The 24,518-nt window shown below is 46.4% G+C and overlaps 1 protein-coding gene across 4 annotated transcripts in view; it reads left to right on the top strand.

The window, feature by feature from the left end:
* The window catches only part of IZUMO3 (IZUMO family member 3), a 126,976-nt gene that overhangs the window by 33,031 nt on the left and 69,427 nt on the right, over positions 1 to 24,518 (top strand). For 2 of the 4 annotated variants that reach the window (XM_063942699.1, XM_063942697.1), the window contains exon 2: positions 9,989 to 10,035. The exons of the other annotated variants lie outside the window; for them this stretch is intronic. In XM_063942699.1, coding sequence (XP_063798769.1) covers positions 9,989 to 10,035 — 47 coding nt within the window. The remainder of the gene's footprint in view (positions 1 to 9,988; positions 10,036 to 24,518) is intronic. 4 annotated transcript variants of the gene reach the window in all.

Raw genomic sequence — 24,518 nt, 5'->3', positions numbered from 1 at the left:
ATCCATATAGGGATTGTAATATTGTGGGAAAAAGGAGTGAGAATTTGGCTGTGTTTGTCTCTGTGCTTTCACTTGTGCTGTCTTAGAGTGTGAAGAGAAACTAGGAGGAGGAGTGGCTGAATCTAGGTGTGAAGTGATTAGGAGGAGGGGCTGAATAGAACAGCTACCTGAGGAGAAACTATATAAACAGTGACCAGACTCTGTGAGCTGTGCTCTTGTGAGAGGCGTGCATTATAAAGTGAGGCTTGGCTTATTAAGTGAGTTTGTAACAGCAGCAGGTGAGTATTCTCTATCTATCCATATAGGGATTGTAATATTGTGGGAAAAAGGAGTGAGAATTTGGCTGTGTTTGTCTCTGTGCTTTCACTTGTGCTGTCTTAGAGTGTGAAGAGAAACTAGGAGGAGGAGTGGCTGAATCTAGGTGTGAAGTGATTAGGAGGAGGGGCTGAATAGAACAGCTACCTGAGGAGAAACTATATAAACAGTGACCAGACTCTGTGAGCTGTGCTCTTGTGAGAGGCGTGCATTATAAAGTGAGGCTTGGCTTATTAAGTGAGTTTGTAACAGCAGCAGGTGAGTATTCTCTATCTATCCATATAGGGATTGTAATATTGTGGGAAAAAGGAGTGAGAATTTGGCTGTGTTTGTCTCTGTGCTTTCACTTGTGCTGTCTTAGAGTGTGAAGAGAAACTAGGAGGAGGAGTGGCTGAATCTAGGTGTGAAGTGATTAGGAGGAGGGGCTGAATAGAACAGCTACCTGAGGAGAAACTATATAAACAGTGACCAGACTCTGTGAGCTGTGCTCTTGTGAGAGGCGTGCATTATAAAGTGAGGCTTGGCTTATTAAGTGAGTTTGTAACAGCAGCAGGTGAGTATTCTCTATCTATCCATATAGGGATTGTAATATTGTGGGAAAAAGGAGTGAGAATTTGGCTGTGTTTGTCTCTGTGCTTTCACTTGTGCTGTCTTAGAGTGTGAAGAGAAACTAGGAGGAGGAGTGGCTGAATCTAGGTGTGAAGTGATTAGGAGGAGGGGCTGAATAGAACAGCTACCTGAGGAGAAACTATATAAACAGTGACCAGACTCTGTGAGCTGTGCTCTTGTGAGAGGCGTGCATTATAAAGTGAGGCTTGGCTTATTAAGTGAGTTTGTAACAGCAGCAGGTGAGTATTCTCTATCTATCCATATAGGGATTGTAATATTGTGGGAAAAAGGAGTGAGAATTTGGCTGTGTTTGTCTCTGTGCTTTCACTTGTGCTGTCTTAGAGTGTGAAGAGAAACTAGGAGGAGGAGTGGCTGAATCTAGGTGTGAAGTGATTAGGAGGAGGGGCTGAATAGAACAGCTACCTGAGGAGAAACTATATAAACAGTGACCAGACTCTGTGAGCTGTGCTCTTGTGAGAGGCGTGCATTATAAAGTGAGGCTTGGCTTATTAAGTGAGTTTGTAACAGCAGCAGGTGAGTATTCTCTATCTATCCATATAGGGATTGTAATATTGTGGGAAAAAGGAGTGAGAATTTGGCTGTGTTTGTCTCTGTGCTTTCACTTGTGCTGTCTTAGAGTGTGAAGAGAAACTAGGAGGAGGAGTGGCTGAATCTAGGTGTGAAGTGATTAGGAGGAGGGGCTGAATAGAACAGCTACCTGAGGAGAAACTATATAAACAGTGACCAGACTCTGTGAGCTGTGCTCTTGTGAGAGGCGTGCATTATAAAGTGAGGCTTGGCTTATTAAGTGAGTTTGTAACAGCAGCAGGTGAGTATTCTCTATCTATCCATATAGGGATTGTAATATTGTGGGAAAAAGGAGTGAGAATTTGGCTGTGTTTGTCTCTGTGCTTTCACTTGTGCTGTCTTAGAGTGTGAAGAGAAACTAGGAGGAGGAGTGGCTGAATCTAGGTGTGAAGTGATTAGGAGGAGGGGCTGAATAGAACAGCTACCTGAGGAGAAACTATATAAACAGTGACCAGACTCTGTGAGCTGTGCTCTTGTGAGAGGCGTGCATTATAAAGTGAGGCTTGGCTTATTAAGTGAGTTTGTAACAGCAGCAGGTGAGTATTCTCTATCTATCCATATAGGGATTGTAATATTGTGGGAAAAAGGAGTGAGAATTTGGCTGTGTTTGTCTCTGTGCTTTCACTTGTGCTGTCTTAGAGTGTGAAGAGAAACTAGGAGGAGGAGTGGCTGAATCTAGGTGTGAAGTGATTAGGAGGAGGGGCTGAATAGAACAGCTACCTGAGGAGAAACTATATAAACAGTGACCAGACTCTGTGAGCTGTGCTCTTGTGAGAGGCGTGCATTATAAAGTGAGGCTTGGCTTATTAAGTGAGTTTGTAACAGCAGCAGGTGAGTATTCTCTATCTATCCATATAGGGATTGTAATATTGTGGGAAAAAGGAGTGAGAATTTGGCTGTGTTTGTCTCTGTGCTTTCACTTGTGCTGTCTTAGAGTGTGAAGAGAAACTAGGAGGAGGAGTGGCTGAATCTAGGTGTGAAGTGATTAGGAGGAGGGGCTGAATAGAACAGCTACCTGAGGAGAAACTATATAAACAGTGACCAGACTCTGTGAGCTGTGCTCTTGTGAGAGGCGTGCATTATAAAGTGAGGCTTGGCTTATTAAGTGAGTTTGTAACAGCAGCAGGTGAGTATTCTCTATCTATCCATATAGGGATTGTAATATTGTGGGAAAAAGGAGTGAGAATTTGGCTGTGTTTGTCTCGGTGCTTTCACTTGTGCTGTCTTAGAGTGTGAAGAGAAACTAGGAGGAGGAGTGGCTGAATCTAGGTGTGAAGTGATTAGGAGGAGGGGCTGAATAGAACAGCTACCTGAGGAGAAACTATATAAACAGTGACCAGACTCTGTGAGCTGTGCTCTTGTGAGAGGCGTGCATTATAAAGTGAGGCTTGGCTTATTAAGTGAGTTTGTAACAGCAGCAGGTGAGTATTCTCTATCTATCCATATAGGGATTGTAATATTGTGGGAAAAAGGAGTGAGAATTTGGCTGTGTTTGTCTCTGTGCTTTCACTTGTGCTGTCTTAGAGTGTGAAGAGAAACTAGGAGGAGGAGTGGCTGAATCTAGGTGTGAAGTGATTAGGAGGAGGGGCTGAATAGAACAGCTACCTGAGGAGAAACTATATAAACAGTGACCAGACTCTGTGAGCTGTGCTCTTGTGAGAGGCGTGCATTATAAAGTGAGGCTTGGCTTATTAAGTGAGTTTGTAACAGCAGCAGGTGAGTATTCTCTATCTATCCATATAGGGATTGTAATATTGTGGGAAAAAGGAGTGAGAATTTGGCTGTGTTTGTCTCTGTGCTTTCACTTGTGCTGTCTTAGAGTGTGAAGAGAAACTAGGAGGAGGAGTGGCTGAATCTAGGTGTGAAGTGATTAGGAGGAGGGGCTGAATAGAACAGCTACCTGAGGAGAAACTATATAAACAGTGACCAGACTCTGTGAGCTGTGCTCTTGTGAGAGGCGTGCATTATAAAGTGAGGCTTGGCTTATTAAGTGAGTTTGTAACAGCAGCAGGTGAGTATTCTCTATCTATCCATATAGGGATTGTAATATTGTGGGAAAAAGGAGTGAGAATTTGGCTGTGTTTGTCTCTGTGCTTTCACTTGTGCTGTCTTAGAGTGTGAAGAGAAACTAGGAGGAGGAGTGGCTGAATCTAGGTGTGAAGTGATTAGGAGGAGGGGCTGAATAGAACAGCTACCTGAGGAGAAACTATATAAACAGTGACCAGACTCTGTGAGCTGTGCTCTTGTGAGAGGCGTGCATTATAAAGTGAGGCTTGGCTTATTAAGTGAGTTTGTAACAGCAGCAGGTGAGTATTCTCTATCTATCCATATAGGGATTGTAATATTGTGGGAAAAAGGAGTGAGAATTTGGCTGTGTTTGTCTCTGTGCTTTCACTTGTGCTGTCTTAGAGTGTGAAGAGAAACTAGGAGGAGGAGTGGCTGAATCTAGGTGTGAAGTGATTAGGAGGAGGGGCTGAATAGAACAGCTACCTGAGGAGAAACTATATAAACAGTGACCAGACTCTGTGAGCTGTGCTCTTGTGAGAGGCGTGCATTATAAAGTGAGGCTTGGCTTATTAAGTGAGTTTGTAACAGCAGCAGGTGAGTATTCTCTATCTATCCATATAGGGATTGTAATATTGTGGGAAAAAGGAGTGAGAATTTGGCTGTGTTTGTCTCTGTGCTTTCACTTGTGCTGTCTTAGAGTGTGAAGAGAAACTAGGAGGAGGAGTGGCTGAATCTAGGTGTGAAGTGATTAGGAGGAGGGGCTGAATAGAACAGCTACCTGAGGAGAAACTATATAAACAGTGACCAGACTCTGTGAGCTGTGCTCTTGTGAGAGGCGTGCATTATAAAGTGAGGCTTGGCTTATTAAGTGAGTTTGTAACAGCAGCAGGTGAGTATTCTCTATCTATCCATATAGGGATTGTAATATTGTGGGAAAAAGGAGTGAGAATTTGGCTGTGTTTGTCTCTGTGCTTTCACTTGTGCTGTCTTAGAGTGTGAAGAGAAACTAGGAGGAGGAGTGGCTGAATCTAGGTGTGAAGTGATTAGGAGGAGGGGCTGAATAGAACAGCTACCTGAGGAGAAACTATATAAACAGTGACCAGACTCTGTGAGCTGTGCTCTTGTGAGAGGCGTGCATTATAAAGTGAGGCTTGGCTTATTAAGTGAGTTTGTAACAGCAGCAGGTGAGTATTCTCTATCTATCCATATAGGGATTGTAATATTGTGGGAAAAAGGAGTGAGAATTTGGCTGTGTTTGTCTCTGTGCTTTCACTTGTGCTGTCTTAGAGTGTGAAGAGAAACTAGGAGGAGGAGTGGCTGAATCTAGGTGTGAAGTGATTAGGAGGAGGGGCTGAATAGAACAGCTACCTGAGGAGAAACTATATAAACAGTGACCAGACTCTGTGAGCTGTGCTCTTGTGAGAGGCGTGCATTATAAAGTGAGGCTTGGCTTATTAAGTGAGTTTGTAACAGCAGCAGGTGAGTATTCTCTATCTATCCATATAGGGATTGTAATATTGTGGGAAAAAGGAGTGAGAATTTGGCTGTGTTTGTCTCTGTGCTTTCACTTGTGCTGTCTTAGAGTGTGAAGAGAAACTAGGAGGAGGAGTGGCTGAATCTAGGTGTGAAGTGATTAGGAGGAGGGGCTGAATAGAACAGCTACCTGAGGAGAAACTATATAAACAGTGACCAGACTCTGTGAGCTGTGCTCTTGTGAGAGGCGTGCATTATAAAGTGAGGCTTGGCTTATTAAGTGAGTTTGTAACAGCAGCAGGTGAGTATTCTCTATCTATCCATATAGGGATTGTAATATTGTGGGAAAAAGGAGTGAGAATTTGGCTGTGTTTGTCTCGGTGCTTTCACTTGTGCTGTCTTAGAGTGTGAAGAGAAACTAGGAGGAGGAGTGGCTGAATCTAGGTGTGAAGTGATTAGGAGGAGGGGCTGAATAGAACAGCTACCTGAGGAGAAACTATATAAACAGTGACCAGACTCTGTGAGCTGTGCTCTTGTGAGAGGCGTGCATTATAAAGTGAGGCTTGGCTTATTAAGTGAGTTTGTAACAGCAGCAGGTGAGTTAGAATACAGCAACAGGTGAGTTTTAAAATACACCAAGTAACACACAAATTTGAAATACCATTCACATCTGATACAATGTTTGGCCTTGTGCAGTGCAATGGATGTAAAGCATTTGTTTGGAAAGAGGCAGCGTGGAGACTCAGCTGCTGTCCAATCTGTGAGCAATTTTCTCTGCTGAAGGAGGAGATAGCAAAACTGCATGCTGAGATTTGTAAGATGTCTGTGTCTTTGAAGCCTCCACTGCCTCAGAGAGCCACCAGAAGACATTCTGCCTGGACTACTGTGGGCTCTCAAGGGCAGAGGTTTCCAGAGGGACACAGACACCTCCCGCAAGCGGTGACACTGCAAAACTCGTATGCTACTCTTGCAGGGCTGGAAGATACAACTAATAGAGGCACTACAGAACAGGAGGATATGGGGACATCTACCAACCATAGGAACAGGAAATGGAACAGGAAAATTGAATCTCCAAAAAGGACTGCACTTCTTTTGGGAGATTCCATTATTAGAGGAATACATCTGGGAAATGCAAATGAAGTAGAGAAACAAGTAAGGTGCTTACCTGGAGCCACAGCTCCAAGGGATAAAGAGCGCATGCTAAGAATTGTGAAGGCAGCAAGAAAAGATGGGGAGGTGGATGTCATTGTCCACCTAGGGACAAATGACCTGGCAAATGCAGAACTCATTGCTGTAAAAGATGAATTTAGGAAGTTAGGGACTGCTCTGAAGCAGGTGGCAACCACTGTATCTTTTTCAGAAGTATTGCCAGTACACAGAGGGGAAGACAGAACTCATTGCATCAGAAACTTCAATGTTTGGCTAAGGACATGGTGCAATGAGGAGAGATTTGGATTTATAGGCCATAGTCACACCATCTGGCAAGATAGGAGCTTATACAAAAGTGACGGCCTGCACCCATCTTCAACGGGAACGAAAATACTAACTGAACAGTTTGGATGCTTCATCAAGAGCTATTTAAACTAACAAAGGGGGGCAGTGAACCAAATAGGAATAAAGAAATCTGCTCCCCCAACACAGAGGTATTGTTTCTGCAGGCAAAGGGAATAGGAAGCATATCCACAGCAACAGAAGATAATTCAGAACAAAACCAAATAAAAATAGGCAGAGAGAAGAACATAGCTAGGAACAGAAAAAGCACAAACAAAACTCTAAAAGCTATGTGTGCAAATGCTAGGAGCTTAGGAAATAAAATCCCAGAACTAACTGCAATAATGACAAGGGATGATCTAGACATTGTGGCAATTACAGAGTCATGGTACAATGAAAATCATGACTGGGACATAGCTATACCGGGATATACTTTGTTTAGGAAGGACAGAATTGGAAAAATCGGGGGAGGGGTAGCAATGTATGTAAAAAATGCCATAAATACTACATTAATACAAAGTATTGAAGAAAAAACTGAGGCCCTTTGGGTGACCATAGAAACAGGGGAAAAGTTGATTATTCGTATTGGCGTGATATACAGGCCACCAGGTCAGGAAGAGGAACTTGACAAGAACCTATTGCAGGACATAACTAAAATGGCATTAAAAGGAGAGGTAATAATCATGGGAGACTTTAATCTTCCTGATGTAAACTGGGAGGTGTCTGTTGCTAGTTCCACTAGAAGTAGGAACATTTTAAATTCCCTTCAGGGAGCATCCCTCCACCAATTGGTGAGGGAGCCCACTCGGAAAGACGCAATATTAGACTTAATACTTACAAATGGAGACAGATTATCAGACGTAAAAGTGGGTGAAAACCTCGGATCCAGTGATCATCAAGCAGTATGGTTCAGCATTAAGACAGAGACTGACTCGTCCCATACAAAAACAAAGGTGTTGGATTTTAGGAAGGCTGATTTTGTAGGGATGGGAAAATGTGTAAGCGATTCTTTGGCAGAGTGGAGGAACTTGGAAACAGTGCAGGAGAGGTGGAAAACATTCAAATGTGCAATATTGAAGGCAACAGACCTTTGTATCAAAACTGTTAGGAAAAACACAAGGAAAAGGAAGCCAGTGTGGTTTGCAAAAGAAGTAGCAAATATTGTGAGAGCAAAAAAGATGGCTTTTAGGAAATATAAGCAGACACAAAATAATGAAGACAAAAAGATATATCTTGTTAGACAGAAGGAGACAAAGAAGGTAATCAGATGTGCAAAGGCACAAGCTGAGGAGAAAATGGCCCAGTCAGTGGGTAAAGGAGGCAAAACTTTTTTTAGGTATATAAGCGAAAAAAGAAAAACAAAAGGCGGAATTATAAAACTAAAGACGGACACTGGGAATCTTGTTGAGGGAGACAATTTAATAGCAGATCATCTTAATGATTATTTTTGCTCAGTATTTACTACTGAAAGAGAGGGGAAGGGGCCACAGTTAAGTTGCAGGGATATTCAGGAAAATGAAACAAGTACATTTACAGAGGAGAAGGTCCTAACAGAACTCTCAAAGCTGAAAGTGGACAAATCTATGGGGCCAGATGGGATACATCCAAGGATACTAAAAGAACTTAAAGAGGTGCTGGTAGCACCATTGACAGAATTATTCAACCAGTCATTAGCTACAGGAGAAATTCCAGGGGACTGGAAAAGAGCAAACGTAGTCCCACTGCACAAAAGTGGAAGCAAGGAAGAGGCAAACAACTACAGACCAGTGAGTCTTACATCAGTAGTAGGGAAATTGATGGAAACACTCTTAAAAGAAAGAGTTGTAGATCATCTCAAATCCGGCAATTTACTGGATCCCAAACAGCATGGATTCACTGGGGGAAGATCATGTCAAACAAATCTTATTGACTTTTTTGATTGTGTGACTAAAGTGATGGATAAAGGTGGAGCCATGGATATAGCTTATCTTGACTTTAGTAAGGCTTTTGACACAGTTCCACATCGCAGACTGCTAAATAAACTTGAAAGTTTGGGATTGGATATTAGGATTATTGAATGGATAAGATCTTGGTTGAAGGATAGAAAACAGAGAGTTGTGGTAAATGGAGTGCATTCACAGGAGGGAAATGTTACCAGTGGAGTACCCCAGGGATCTGTACTTGGACCAGTGCTTTTCAATATCTTTATTGGTGACATTGCAAATGGGATTAAAGGGAAAGTATGCCTTTTTGCAGATGACACAAAGGTATGCAACAGGGTAGACACACCAAGTGGGGTAAAACAAATGATTGAGGATCTAGGTAGACTAGAGGAATGGTCAAGAGTCTGGCAATTACAGTTTAATGCCAAAAAATGCAAAATCATGCACTTGGGTCTCAAAAATCCTAAAGCTAAATACAGTATTAATGGCACTATACTGGAAACTACTGAGGAGGAAAGGGATCTAGGAGTCACTATTTCAGATGACTTAAAGGCAGGTAAGCAATGTAACAAGGCAATGAGGAAGGCTAGTCAGATGCTTGGCTGCATTGGGAGAGGAATCAGCAGCAGAAAGAAAGAAGTAATAATGCCACTGTATAGGTCATTGGTACGGCCTCATCTAGAATACTGTATTCAGTTCTGGAGGCCATATCTTCAAAAGGATATTAATACATTAGAAACTGTACAAAGGAGGGCAACTAAAATGGTGCATGGCCTACATCACAAAACATACCCAGAAAGACTAAGAAATCTCAATATGTATAGTTTGGAGCAGAGAAGAGAAAGGGGCGACATGATAGAAACTTTCAAATATATGAAGGGTTTTAACAAAGTCCAGGAGGGAAACATTCTCCAAATGAAGAGAAGCAATAGGACACGAGGACATGCACTGAGACTGGAGGGGGGGAGGTTCAGGGGAAATTTGCGGAAAAATTATTTCACAGAAAGGGTAGTGGACAAGTGGAATAGCCTCCCATCAGAGGTGGTAGAGGCTAAGACAGTAGAGCAATTTAAACATGCATGGGATAGACATAAGGATATCCTTACAAAGAAATAAGGATCAAATAAGGTTAGTGATAAAAAAAAATAATATATAAAAAAAAAAAAAGGGGCAGACTAGATGGGCCAAGTGGTTCTTATCTGCCGACAAATTCTATGTTTCTATGTTTCTAAGATAATTTTATCTTCTATAACATTTATCTTATCATTGGTCATTTTTATTAAATTCTTATAGTCCTCCATATCTTGTAATGGTACAAACCTTTGTTCTGTTGATCGTATCGACTCTTCCAATCTACTAAGAGATATTTTCCTATTATCTATGATTAATTTGATTAAATTCATGGAACACAGATCTAATTGTTCGTTCCATTTTGTGAAAAAGTTTTCCTGAATCGGTTCAAAGGTTAATTGTTTTTGTATGCGTAACCCTCTTGGTATCATATTATTTTCAAGATATTTTGTTAATGTAGTTATTTCCCACCATATCTTTACTTCTTGAATATAATTTTTCTCTAATTTCAGGAATTGTTCACAGAACCGTCCATCTTCTGCTGGTGATGGCGGTGGAGGTACATTTATTGAAAATATAGAATCCAAATTACCCTCTCTTTGTGTATGTTTTATATGTGTCATAATTAGCTGCGGTACACTTAGTGATGATGCAAGATTGTATATGTTAATACCGCGCTTCTAAATGAAAAAGCTGCTCCAATTAAAATATATATGTAAAAAGGAAGTATGGCAGCGCTAATGTTTTGAAGTTGTATGTGTACCTGCAAAGTCAAAAAACAATTTATTTCACAATAGTGCTGTGTAGCAATAATGTTTACACTCTTTTCAGAGTAATTTTGTTGGGATTCATCCCAACGGGAACTACAATCATCCTTGACGAAGTGCCCTGTCACGAAACGCGTTGGCTGCTGGGAAAACCGGATTGACGTCACACCGGAAGTCACGGAGCGGACACTTCCGGTAGTGTGGAACACGCCAGAAACGGACGACGACTGCAAGAACGAGTGACCAGCAGCGCAAGGAGGGAAGGTAGGAAAGGGATAGTTAGATAGGGAATCCACCTCCAGCCAGCAGAACTCGGAAACTTGGACACTAGCAACCTCCATACCGGCCGGCCGGTATCCCAACAAAATTACTCTGAAAAGAGTGTAAACATTATTGCTACACAGCACTATTGTGAAATAAATTGTTTTTTGACTTTGCAGGTACACATACAACTTCAAAACATTAGCGCTCCCATACTTCCTTTTTACATATATATTTAAATTGGAGCAGCTTTTTCATTTAGAAGCGCGGTATTAACATATACAATCTAACAACCACCATCTGTCGCGTTTCCTCGTGGGGCATCTCCAAAGGTCCCATGTCTTCCTCTGGAACCGGTCCTCCCACGGCATCACAATCCTCTCCCCGTCTGTCTGTCCAACTTGGTACTTCCGGCAGGTATTCTTGCTCCAGGACTATCTCTTCCTCTTCACGGAGGGCAATCAACTGTGAGCACAGCTCCACCCGATCCTGCCAGTCACACTCGTCGGCACTCCCGATGCCCGAGTCTCCCTCCATCTGTTCTTGGAGAGATTCGTCGTCAGACACGGCTGACATCTCACAGTAGTCCGAGTCCTCCTCCACCGATACCTTGACTAGGGGACTATTTTCTTCCTCAGCGTACTTCTTTTCTTCCGCTGGCATCTCTACTTCCTCACTGTACTTCTTCTCTTCCGCTGGCATCTCTTGGTACCCAGGACACACCTGTTCCACACGTCCTGGTCGTGGACAGTTCCAACGCGGGAAAATTCCGGACTTCCCCGTCACTGGGTCTTCAAACTTTTCCTCGCAGCGTGGTTTCTTCTCCTCCCAGTCGTCCACCTCCACCTTATGCGGGAAAGGATCCTTCTTTACAGGGGTCGCTTTCTTGGGGCAGAGTAGATCCGCGGCATCTTCCCAGGGACACTCATTGGCCGAATGTCCTGGTCGCCGACACTTCCAACAAGGGAGTGTTACTGCCACCTTTTCCAAGACGGGTTTCTTGGCCACCTCCTGCACTGAGGGATCTTCTCCCGTTGGCTCCGGCTCAGATGAAATGGGCACCTGCGAACTAACTTCAAGCAGGCTTTTCCGCTCCATTTCTCTGGTTTATTCTTCCCATCTCTGGGCACAACTATCCGCAATCATCTGGTCTTCATTCCAATCGGGAAGCTCATGTCCCCTAGCCTCCCCGAGCGCACACACTGGCTCTGCAGCCACCCGTTTCCAAAGTTCCTGACAAGACTCCGTCAGCTGCTTCACAGTGGCCTCGTAGTCTGTCCTGTTCTCAGTCTATGGACACTCCGGGAGCCGATGCCAGGAATCTCCACAGCTTTTACACCGGAAATCGACCTCGTCTTGGCTCCATTCTTCATCCCAGGGACAACTGTTATGTTCATGCCCGTAGTTTCCGCAGAGCAAACACCAGGACTCTTTCTTCGCTTGGCCCTTCTGACAACGTCTTCGGTCCGCTTGCTGGACCACCTTCTTTGAGGATGTCTTTCGCCAAGTACATTCGTCAGCAAAGTTTTCCGTTTGCCGGCATTTCTTGCGGGGTGTCACAGCGGCCTTCTTGCGCCACTTTTCTCGGCGGTCTTCCTTTCCTCGCTGGACCAACTGCTGCACCATCTTCAGGAGGTCTGCCCCAGTCACCGTCAACCAGTTGCTCTGGTCCGCACACATCCGGGGGTGGGTCTGCTCCGGAGCTGTCCGCAGGGGGGTCTTCTTGGAGACGTTCCACATCGTGTCCGCGGTCCGTGATCCTGACGACTACGCCAAAATGTAAGAGGGTGGTGGGGTGGTGTAGTGCCTGCGACCGTGCAGGTGTCGACTCACTACTTACCAGCGCCGACTCTCTCACCTTCAGGTCACGAAACCTTCAACGGACCTGGAACCTTCAGTCGGACCTGGACACGATGACCTAGGGGGAAGGAGATTGCTGAGTGCCGTTCCTCCTAACTGTGGACCGAAACGCCCTCCGAAACCGAGGAAAATAGAGCTTTCGGGCTAGGAGAAGGTCATCCTGGGCGCACGGCCTCAGAGACTGCATTTCACCTATCGGCACTCTCGCACCAGGTGTAAATTCAACCTTGCACCTGCGTGCAAGGTTCATCGTTCGCCCTGAAGGAAGGGAGACAGATAGGGACAAACACACACCGAAAGGGACACACGGACAGAGGTGTTACTCACCGTTGCCAATCTTGCACTGCAAACTTCTTCTCCACTTACAGGTCCCTGTAAGGAGGCAAATAAACAACAGCCATGCAGGGCCTAATACCTGATGTTGCCCACGGGCCTAGTGCCCACCTACAGTGCCACAGGCCTGTGGCCTCACTGTGCCCACCGGCCTAATGCCCGAACACCCAGTGGTCTAGGGAGGAGAGACAGGGACGGGGTGTGACAGGTGCCCTCACCGAGCACCTACCTGTCCGTTGGCAGAGGCACCAGGGGGGAGCTTCGTTAGCTCTCTTGCATTCCTCCCCTGGTGGCCTCTCCGGGTCCTCTTCTTCACTCTTCTGCTGCTTCTGGTCTCTTCAGCCATCACCAGATCTCTTCCTCAAACGGCCGCGGTCTTCTCCTCTGCCGCGGTCTCTCCTCTTCGTCCCACTCTTCGCCGCTCTTCAGCGCGGCTTGTCTCTTCAGTTCCCGCCCGGCGTCTGACGTCACACGCCGGGTGCGGGTCCTATGACGCAGCGAGCGGCAATTGGCTCGCCGCACCCGCCTCTGATTGGCCGGCGCCCTGCGAGCCGTGATTGGCCCGCGGACGGCACCATATCCCGCCGCTGGCGCTTCCAATTGCCGGCCAAAATGGCACCAAGTTTGAAGTGCTGCTGCGCTCCCCGTCGCTGCTGTAAGTCTGGTGCAGGGAAACAACCAGTCCCTGCACATGACACCCGCCGCTGTCGCTCACTGACAGGCGCTGGGAACAGACACACTGTCCCAGCGCTGTCAGACATGTTGTCCCGCAGGGGACACAGATACCCTGCATGCTGCTGCTGGGATGTGTCCTGGGATACAGGGCACATCTTCACACATCTTGGGGTATATTTACTAACATTCGTAATTTTCGGAAAAAGGTCAAAGTTCAATCACGAATGACATCGACAGTGTAAAATTGCAACTTTTTGAATTGATTACGACTAATTTACTAAGCTGCCGTATTTTGCCTTTTCGGGTTTTCCGATGTCGATGTCATTCGGTTTTTTTTTCTGTTTTTTACGGCAGTGATTAGCAAAACACTGCCGACTTTTTCAAAATGAATCTCGGCCGGATCTGTGTGATCCGTGCTGGGGTTCATTTTTTTTTTTTTTTTTAAATAAACACTGTAAAACTTAAAAAAAAATTGCGTGGGGTCCCCCCTCCTAAGCATAACCAGCCTCGGGCTCTTTGAGCCGATCCTGGTTGCAGAAATATGGGGAAAAAAATGACATGGGTTCCCCCATATTTAAGCAACCAGCATCGGGCTCTGCGCCTGGTCCTGGTTCCAAAAATACGGGGGACAAAAAGCGTAGGGGTCCCCCGTATTTTTAAAACCAGCACCGGGCTCCACTAGCTGGACAGATAATGCCACAGCCGGGGGTCACTTTTATATATTGCCCTGCGGCCGTGGCATCAAAAATCCAACTAGTCACCCCTGGCCGGGGTACCCTGGGGGAGTGGGGACCCCTTCAATCAAGGGGTCCCCCCCCCAGCCACCCAAGGGCCAGGGGTGAAGCCCGAGGCTGTCCCCCCCATCCAATTGGCTGCGGATGGGGGGCTGATAGCCTTTTGTGAAAATGAAAAGATATTGTTTTTAGTAGCAGTACTACAAGGCCCAGCAAGCCTCCCCGCATGCTGGTACTTGGAGAACCACAAGTACCAGCATGCGGCGGAAAAACGGGCCCGCTGGTACCTGTAGTACTACTACTAAAAAAATACCCAAAAAAAGACAAGACACACACACCTTGAAAGTAAAGATTTATTACATACATCCACACAAACATACAAACATACTTACCTATGGCCCCACGCAGGTCGGTCCTCTTCTCCAGTAGAATCCAAGGGGTACCTGTTGAATAAATTATACTCACCAGCTCCAGGGTCCCAGGCTCCTCGTAACATCCATTTGTAATCCACGTACTTGAATAAAATAAAAAAACGGACACCCGAGCCACGCACTGAAAGGGGACCCATGTTTGCACATGGGTCCCCTTTCCCCGACTGCCAGAAACCCACTCTGACTTCTGTCTAAGTGGGTTTCTTCAGCCAATCAGGGAGCGCCACGTTGTAGCACCCTCCTGATCGGCTGTGTGCTCCTGTACTGACTGACAGGCGGCACACGGCAGTGTTACAATGTAGCGCCTATGTGCTCCATTGTAACCAATGGTGGGAACTTTTGGCTCAGCGGTGAGGTCACTTTCGGTCAACCGCAAGTACGTGGATTACAAATGGATGTTACGAGGAGCCTGGGACCCTGGAGCTGGTGAGTATAATTTATTCAACAGGTACTCCTTGGATTCTACTGGAGAAGAGGACCGACCTGCGTGGGGCCATAGGTAAGTATGTTTGTATGTTTGTGTGGATGTATGTAATAAATCTTTACTTTCAAGGTGTGCGTGTCTTGTCTTTTTTTGGGTATTTTTTTAGTAGTAGTACTACAGGTACCAGCGGGCCCGTTTTTCCGCCGCATGCTGGTACTTGTGGTTCTCCAAGTACCAACATGCGGGGGAGGCTTGCTGGGCCTTGTAGTACTGCTACTAAAAACAATATCTTTTCATTTTCACAAAAGGCTATCAGCCCCCCATCCGCAGCCAATTGGATGGGGGGGACAGCCTCAGGCTTGGCCCTTGGGTGGCTGGGGGGTGGGACCCCTTGATTGAAGGGGTCCCCACTCCCCCAGGGTACCCCGGCCAGGGGTGACTAGTTGGATATTTGATGCCACGGCCGCAGGGCACTATATAAAAGTGACCAGAGCCGGCCATAGGCATAGGCAAACTAGGCAATTGCCTAGGGCATTTGATATGCCTAGGGGCATCAGCAGCTTCTGCTGATTAAAATGATATGCAGCATGCCTATATTCTGTGTGTAGCATTTCATATGCAGATACAGCCACAGTCTCACACAGTATATAGGCATGCTGCATATCATTTTAATCAGCAGAAGCAGCTTGTGCATCCTAGCCACATAGCAATGCAAATAAGATGCATTTTCATTAAAAAAGGTGCCCGACGTTAGTATTGAGGCAATATTTATGAGGATACATCTGTATCCAAGCAGAGGCAGAGGTCACAGTGTTAGTGGCAGTGTGAGTGCTGTGTGCATGTGACTGGGTTTGTTGTGCAGTAGTGTTTGGAATATGTGTAAGGAGCATTATGTGTGTCATGTAAAAATGCATTAATAATGTGCAACATATGTGTAAGGGGCACTATGCATGTCATTATGTGTATAAGGGCATTAATGTGCGGCATATGTGTAAAAGGGTACTACTGTATGTGTGTCATTATGTGTATAGGGGCACTAATAATGTGCAGCAAATGTGTAGGGGGCACTATGTGTGTCATTATGTGTATAAGTTCATTAATGATGTGCGGCATATGTGTAAGGGACATCATGTGTAAAAGGGCATTAATAAACGTTATCATAATGTGTAAGTGGCATTATGTTTATAAGGACATTAATAATGTGTCTCATGTGTAAGGGGCATTACTGTGTGGAACTGTGTATAAATGCATTACTAATGGGTGGCATTATGTGTATAAGGTTCTCTACTATGTCGCGTTGCGTATAGAAAGGGCACTACTGTGTCGTCTAATGTGAATAAAGAGCAATAGGGTGTGGTGTAATGTGAATAAGGGACTCTACTGTGAGGAGTAACGTTTATAAGGTAAAGTGATTCTACTGTGGGATGTAATATGAATTATGGACACTATCGCATGATCAAATGTGAATAAAGTTGCAGTACTGTGTGGCGTAATTGGAATTGGGGTCACTATTGTGTGGCCATGCCCCTTGCCAGCAAAAACACACCCCTTTTTGGGCTGTGCGCCAAATGTGCAAACTGTTCCTATTTAAAATATAGGGGTACAAACACCAAAATAAGTACTGCTATGGGTGAGGGGTGATGGTGCTGGTAAAGAGGTGCAAGGTCAGAGGCGGGACCAGCGGTGGTGCTAGGGGGCACCAGCCAAAATCTTGCCTAGGGCATCATAATGGTTAGGGCCGGCTCTGAAAGTGAACCCCGGCTGTGGCATTATCTGTCCAGCTAGTGGAGCCCGGTGCTGGTTTTAAAAATACGGGGGACCCCTACTCTTTTTGTCCCCCGTATTTTTGGAACCAGGACCAGGCGCAGAGCCCGATGCTGGTTGCTTAAATATGGGGGAACCCCTGTCAATTTTTTCCCCATATTTCTGCAACCAGGATCGGCTCAAAAAGCCCGAGGCTGGTTATGCTTAGGAGGGGGGACCCCACGCAATTTTTTTTTAGAAAATAACCACTTTCCCACCCCTTCCCACTGATATACATGCACGGATCTCATGGATCCCTGCATGCCTATACAATCACGGATTAAAAAAGCAGGTCTGTTTTTTTTTAGCACTTTTTTACGAGTTGTAATTTTTCACGGCAGTGTTTTATTTTTTTTGGCTTTGCACTTCTTAGTAAATGACCGAGATTCATACTTAAACAGCCGCTTTTTGACCGATGGTGTATTCATTCGTAATTATTTTCATCGACTACCCAAAAAATACGAATGCCCTCATCACTGCCGTGATTTGAGTTTAGTAAATTACCGAGATGACACTTTGATGAAAAAACGGCATCTCGGTCAAAATCGGGACCTTAGTAAATATACCCCCTTGTCTCTATACAGTGTGTGTGTCAGTGTAACAGAACAAATAGGCTGAGCGCTCGGTGAATGGTAGTGTAAACGATTGTCAGCAGCAGCTGGAAAAGGGAAAAGCCAATCCCTAGGAAATACAATGTGAACAACAAAAACCAGGTTGCGCTTGACAATCAAAAAAATATAAATATTTATTGTAATAAAAGTATTTACAACAATTCTCCCGGGAGTATGATAAAAACAATTCAATATGACATAATAATCTGCTCAAATAGAATACCCCTGAGCTTTGATGATTGATTAATTAAAAGGTACTTTCTATGCAAAGAATGCCTAATGCTGTTTGATGCGAACTACAAATGGTTAAAAAAAAGGATTTGTAACATTGGTGGTGAACTAAAAAATGAACTGCAGATCTGTATACAGAAAAATGAAACTCACTTAATCCGTGAAAACAAAGTCCCAAGAAAAGTCTTACATCTGTAGCAGCACGTGACAGTTTCAATGATCTTTAAATGATGTAGAATCTTAAATGAATAAACAATGTCAGAGTGATGTAGAAATAAACTGTGCAGATACACAATTACCCACTGTGATGATGGCAGCAGAGAGAGCCGGAGTGATGTTGTCTCGGTCAGCCGCTATCAGGGGTGTATCTTCCTATTGGCCAGGATGGCACTTGCCAGGGGCGCCGGACAAGGAGGGGGTGCCGCCCAGCAGTGCCACACGCGCCAGGGGGTAGAATGACATAGTGGTCCTCACTGAGTATATCCCTTAGCAGTGCTCATCCACTGCCGGACTCTCAGAAGTGTATTGCACTCTGACACTCTCTGGGGGTCATTCCGAGTTGATCGCTAGCTGCATTCGGTCGCTGTGCAGTGATTAGGCAAAAAAAGGCACTTCTGCGCATGCGTATGCGGCGCAATGCGCACGCGCATCGTACTTTTACAACAGGCGATGTAGTTTCACACAGGGTCTAGCAAAGCTTTTCAGTTGCACTGCTGACCGCAGAGTGATTGACAGGAAGTGGGCGTTTCTGGGTGTCGACTTACCGTTTTCAGAGAGTGTTCGAAAAAACGCAGGCGTGCCAGGAAAAACGCAGGCGTGGCTGAGTGAAAGCAGGGCGTGTTCGTGACATCAAAACAGGAACTGAACAGACTGACGTGATCGCAAGCGCTGAGTAGGTATTGAGCTACTCTAAAACTGCACAAAAAAGTTTGCCGCCGCTCTGCGATCCTTTCGTTCGCACTTCTGCTAAGCTACAATACACTCCCAGTGGGAGGCGGCATAGCGTTTGCACGGCTGCTAAAAACTGCTAGCGAGCGAACAACTCGGAATGACCACCTCTGTGACTACAGTCACAATGATGGTGAATATAGCCGGGGAGCGGGGCACTTCCAGGTATGGGGAGGGGTGAGGCACCTCCTCTTCCTCATCCACTCCCCTTCTCATTGGTCCCACACGGTCTGTCACCAAACACCAGCCACTACAATCAGCACCAGTCAGCAGTGCAGCATGAGCATACCTGTACATTTTCTGCGGTACCGTAGCTGCACTGCCTGGTCTATCCTGGCAGTCTGGATCACAGCTTGCATAGAGCTCTGTATGGAGAGGTATCTAGACCAGTGACTTCCTGTCCAGCTGTGTTGAGACTACAAGTCCCAGCACACCTTGTCAACTGGATTTGCTGGGACATGTAGTGCCACCACACTTAAAGAGGAGTTTTTAACTGTATGTATGTGTGCATATATCCCCTCGATGTCCCTGTCCGCACCCTCCTTGTAATTCCCTCTCAGTGTCCCTGCCCACACCCTTCCCATAATTCCCCCTCAGTCTTCCTGCCTGCACCTTCCCCATAATTCCCTCTCAGTGTCCCTACCCGCACCCTCCCCATAATTCCCTCTCATTGTCCCTGCCCGCACCCTAACCGTAATTCCCCCTCAGTATCCTTGTCCGTACCCTCCCTATAATTCCCTCTCAGTGTCCCTACCCACACCCTAACCATAATTCCCTTTCAGTGTCCCTGCCTGAACACTCCTCATAATTCCCCCTCAGTCTCCCTGACTGCATCCTCCCCATAATTCCATCTCAGTGTCCCTGCCCGCACTCTAACTGTAATTGCCCCCATTGTCCCTGCCCACACCATCCTCGTAATTCCGCCTCAGTATCCCTGCCCGCACCCTCCTCGTAATTCCTCCTCAGTGTCCCCGCCTGCACCCTCCCTGTAATTGCCCCTCAGTGTTCCTAACCTCAGCCTCCCTGTGACTCCCCCCTCAGTGTCCCTGCCCGCACACTCCTGTAATTCCCTCTCAGTGTCTCTTCCCGCACCCTCCCTGTAATTGCCCCTCAGTGTCCTTGACCTTAGCCTCCCTGTAGCCCCTCCCTCTCATTTTCCCTACCCGAACCCTCCCTGTAATTTCCCCTTAGTGTCCCTGACCTCAGCCTCCCTGTGACTCCCCCCTCAGTGTCCCTGCCCACACCCTCCTGTAATTCCACCTCCATGTCCCTGCCTGTACCCTCCCCGTAATTCCTCCTCAACGTCCCTGCCCGCACACTCCTGTAATTCCCCCTCAGTGTCCCTGCCCACACCCTCCCTGTAATTGCCCTTCAGTGTCCCTGACCCTCCCTGTAAGCCCTCTACCTCATTGCCCGGAAACCCCCCTCCTCTTGGAAAGTGGCTCAAATTATGAAAACAATAGCAATGGTATATAACACGATAACTAGAGCTACCATCACATAATGCAGTTTAAGGGACAGATCAGAGCTGCTGCACATGCCCAGTGGCAGCATCTTCTTCTACCAAGTTTGCTGTGTGAATCCTCAATCAGTACACTGGACAAGAGAGTAGCTACCAGGAAGAAAAGACAGGAGCCTTACCATGAGGTGGGAGAATGTGTGCTTAAAAAGTGCAGGACTGGTTCTATTATGTTTGTGTATTTATTTATTTATTATGGTGTGTTTAATCTTTTTCCTGACCACTTATTTATATTATTTAAATGTGTGATACAGCCTATACTATAGACTATCTCTATAGTGTTAAATATTAATACTATATTCCATACAGTATACATTAATGTCCAGGGTTTTTACTAGGTTCTTCTACCGCTCCCCCAGACTCCCACAATTGCTCCACCGTTCCGCAGAGTGGGAGATTGTGTACTGCATTTGGAAACCCCTCTCTAGAAATCCTGCGTTTGCCACTGTACCTGCACCCTCCCTGTAATTCTCCCTCAGTGTCCCTGACCTCAGCCTATATGTAACTCCTCCCTCTGTGTCTCTGGGTGGGGGAGGTGGGGGGCGCCAGTTCCATACTTTGCCAGGGGTGCTCAGACCCCTAGATACACCCCTGGCCGCTATGACCCTAATTTTAAGATCATTGAAACTGTCACGTGCTGCTACAGATGTAAGACTTTTCTTGGGACTTTGTTTTCACAGATTAAGTGAGTTTCATTTTTCTGTATACAGATCTGCAGTTCATTTTTTAGTTCACCACCAATGTTACAAATCCTTTTTTTTAAACCATTTGTAGTTCGCATCAAACAGCATTAGGCATTCTTTGCATAGAAAATAAGAATTTACTCACCGGTAATTCTATTTCTCGTAGTCCGTAGTGGATGCTGGGAACTCCGTAAGGACCATGGGGAATAGCAGGCTCCGAAGGAGGCTGGGCACTCTAGAAAGATTTATGACTACCTGGTGTGCACTGGCTCCTCCCACTATGACCCTCCTCCAAGCCTCAGTTAGGACACTGTGCCCGGACGAGCTGACATAATAAGGAAGGATTTTGAATCCCGGGTAAGACTCATACCAGCCACACCAATCACACCGTACAACTCGTGATACTATATCCAGTTTGACAGTATGAAAACAACTGAGCCTCTCAACAGATGGCTCAACAATAACCCTTTAGTTAGCAATAACTATTTACAAGTATTGCAGACAATCCGCACTTGGGATGGGCGCCCAGCATCCACTACGGACTACGAGAAATAGAATTACCGGTGAGTAAATTCTTATTTTCTCTGACGTCCTAGTGGATGCTGGGAACTCCGTAAGGACCATTGGGATTATACCAAAGCTCCCAAACGGGCGGGAGAGTGCGGATGACTCTGCAGCACCGAATGAGAGAACTCCAGGTCCTCCTCAGCCAGGGTATCAAATTTGTAGAATTTTGCAAACGTGTTTGCCCCTGACCAAGTAGCTGCTCGGCAAAGTTGTAAAGCCGAGACCCCTCGGGCAGCCGCCCAAGATGAGCCCACCTTCCTTGTGGAGTGGGCATTTACAGATTTTGGCTGTGGCAGGCCTGCCACAGAATGTGCAAGCTGAATTGTACTACAAATCCAGCGAGCAATAGTCTGCTTAGAAGCAGGAGCACCCAGCTTGTTGGGTGCATACAGGATAAACAGCGAGTCAGATTTTCTGACTCCAGCCGTCCTGGAAACATATATTTTCAGGGCCCTGACAACGTCTAGCAACTTGGAGTCCTCCAAATCCCTAGTAGCCGCAGGTACCACAATAGGCTGGTTCAGGTGAAACGCTGACACCACCTTAGGGAGAAACTGGGGACGAGTCCTCAATTCTGCCCTATCCATATGGAAAATCAGATAAGGGCTTTTACATGATAAAGCCGCCAATTCTGACACTCGCCTGGCTGAAGCCAAGGCCAATAACATGACCACTTTCCACGTGAGATATTTTAGATCCACGGTTTTTAGTGGCTCAAACCAATGTGATTTTAAGAAACTCAACACCACGTTGAGATCCCAAGGTGCCACAGGAGGCACGAACGGGGGGCTGAATATGCAGCACTCCTTTCACAAATGTCTGAACTTCAGGTGCTGAAGCTAGTTCTTTTTGAAAGAAAATCGACAGAGCCGAGATCTGTACTTTAATGGAGCCTAGTTTTAGGCCCATATTCACTCCTGCTTGCAGGAAATGCAGAAATCGACCTAGTTGAAATTCCTCTGTTGGGGCCTTTTTGGCCTCGCACCATGCAACATATTTCCGCCATATGCGGTGATAATGATTTGCCGGAACATCTTTCCTGGCTTTAATAAGCGTAGGAATGACTTCTTCCGGAATACCCTTTTCCTTCAGGATCCGGCGTTCAACCGCCATGCCGTCAAACGCAGCCGCAGTAAGTCTTGGAACAGACAGGGCCCCTGCTGTAGCAGGTCCTGTCTGAGCGGCAGAGGCCACGGGTCCTCTGAGATCATCTCTTGAAGTTCCGGGTACCACGCTCGTCTTGGCCAATCCGGAACCACGAGAATTGTGTTTACTCCTCGCTTTCTTATTATTCTCAATACCTTTGGTATGAGAGGCAGAGGAGCGAACACATAAACCGACTGGTACACCCACGGTGTCACTAGAGCGTCCACAGCTATCGCCTGAGGGTCCCTTGACCTGGCGCAATATCTTTTGAACTTTTTGTTGAGGCGGGACGCCATCATGTCCACCTGTGGTTTTTCCCAACGGTTTACCAGCCTCTGGAAAACTTCTGGATGAAGTCCCCACTCTCCCGGGTGGAGGTCGTGTCTGCTGAGGAAGTCTGCTTCCCAGTTGTCCACTCCCGGAATGAACACTGCTGACAGTGCTAGTACATGATTCTCCGCTCATCGGAGAATTCTTGTGGCTTCTGCCATCGCCATCCTGCTTCTTGTGCCTCCCTGTCGATTTACATGGGCGACTGCCGTGATGTTGTCTGACTGGATCAGCACCGGCTGGTGTAGAAGCAGGGAGTTTGCTTGACTTAGGGCATTGTAAATGGCCCTTAGTTCCAGAATATTTATGTGAAGGGAAGTCTCCTGACTCGACCATAGTCCTTGGAAGTTTCTTCCCCGTGTGACTGCCCCCCAGCCTCGAAGGCTGGCATCCGTGGTCACCAGGACCCAGTCCTGTATGCCGAACCTGCGGCCCTCTAGAAGATGGGCACTCTGCAGCCACCACAGTAGAGACACCCTGGTTCTTGGAGACAGGGTTATTAAGCGATGCATCTGAAGATGCGATCCGGACCATTTGTCCAATAGGTCCCACTGAAAGATTCTGGCATGGAACCTGCCGAAGGGAATTGCTTCGTAAGAAACTACCATCTTTCCCAGGACCCGCGTGCAGTGATGCACCGATACCTGTTTTGGTTTCAGGAGGTCTCTGACTAGAGATGACAACTCCCTGGCTTTCTCCTCCGGGAGAAACACTTTTTTTTTTTTTTTTGGACTGTATCCAGAATCATACCCAGGAACAGTAGCCGTGTCGTCGGAACCAGCTGTGACTTTGGGATATTCAGAATCCAGCCGTGCTGGTGCAGCACTTCCTGAGATAGTGCTACTCCCACCAACAACTGTTCCTTGGACCTCGCCTTTATTAGGAGATCGTCCAAGTACGGGATAATTAAAACTCCCTTTTTTCGAAGGAGTATCATCATTTCCGCCATAATCTTGGTAAATACCCTCGGTGCCGTGGACAGTCCAAACGGCAGCGTCTGGAATTGGTAATGGCAATCCTGTACCACAAATCTGAGGTACTCCTGGTGAGGATGGTAAATGGGGACATGCAAGTAAGCATCCTTGATGTCCAGGGATACCATGTAATCCCCCTCGTCCAGGCTTGCAATAACCGCCCTGAGCGATTCCATCTTGAACTTGAATTTTTTTATGTATGTGTTCAAGGATTTCAAATTTAAAATGGGTCTCACCGAACCGTCCGGTTTTGGCACCACAAATAGTGTGGAATAGTAACCCCGGCCTTGTTGAAGTAGGGGTACCTTGATTATCACCTGCTGGGAATACAGCTTGTGAATTGCCGCTAGCACCGCCTCCCTGTCTGAGGGAGCAATCGGCAAGGCAGATTTTAGGAACCGGTGGGGTGGAGACGCCTCGAATTCCAGTTTGTACCCCTGAGATACTATTTGAAGGATCCAGGGATCCACCTGTGAGCGAGCCCACTGATCGCTGAAATTCTTGAGGCGGCCCCCCACCGTACCTGGCTCCGCCCGTGGAGCCCCACCGTCATGCGGCGGACTTGGAAGAAGAAGCGGGGGAGGACTTTTGCTCCTGGGAACCTGCTGTTTGTTGCAGCCTTTTTCCCCTACCTCTGCCTCTGGACAGAAAAGACCCGCCTTTTCCACGCTTGTTTTTCTGGGTCCGAAAGGACTGAACCTGATAAAACGGCGCCTTCTTAGGCTGTGAGGGGACATGGGGTAAA

Source organism: Pseudophryne corroboree, chromosome 10 (assembly GCF_028390025.1).
Source record: "Pseudophryne corroboree isolate aPseCor3 chromosome 10, aPseCor3.hap2, whole genome shotgun sequence".
In the NCBI taxonomy this organism is placed as follows: Eukaryota; Metazoa; Chordata; class Amphibia; order Anura; family Myobatrachidae; genus Pseudophryne; species Pseudophryne corroboree.
Note: the sequence above shows the minus strand (reverse complement) of the source record. Positions and strands in the feature narration are given on the sequence as shown.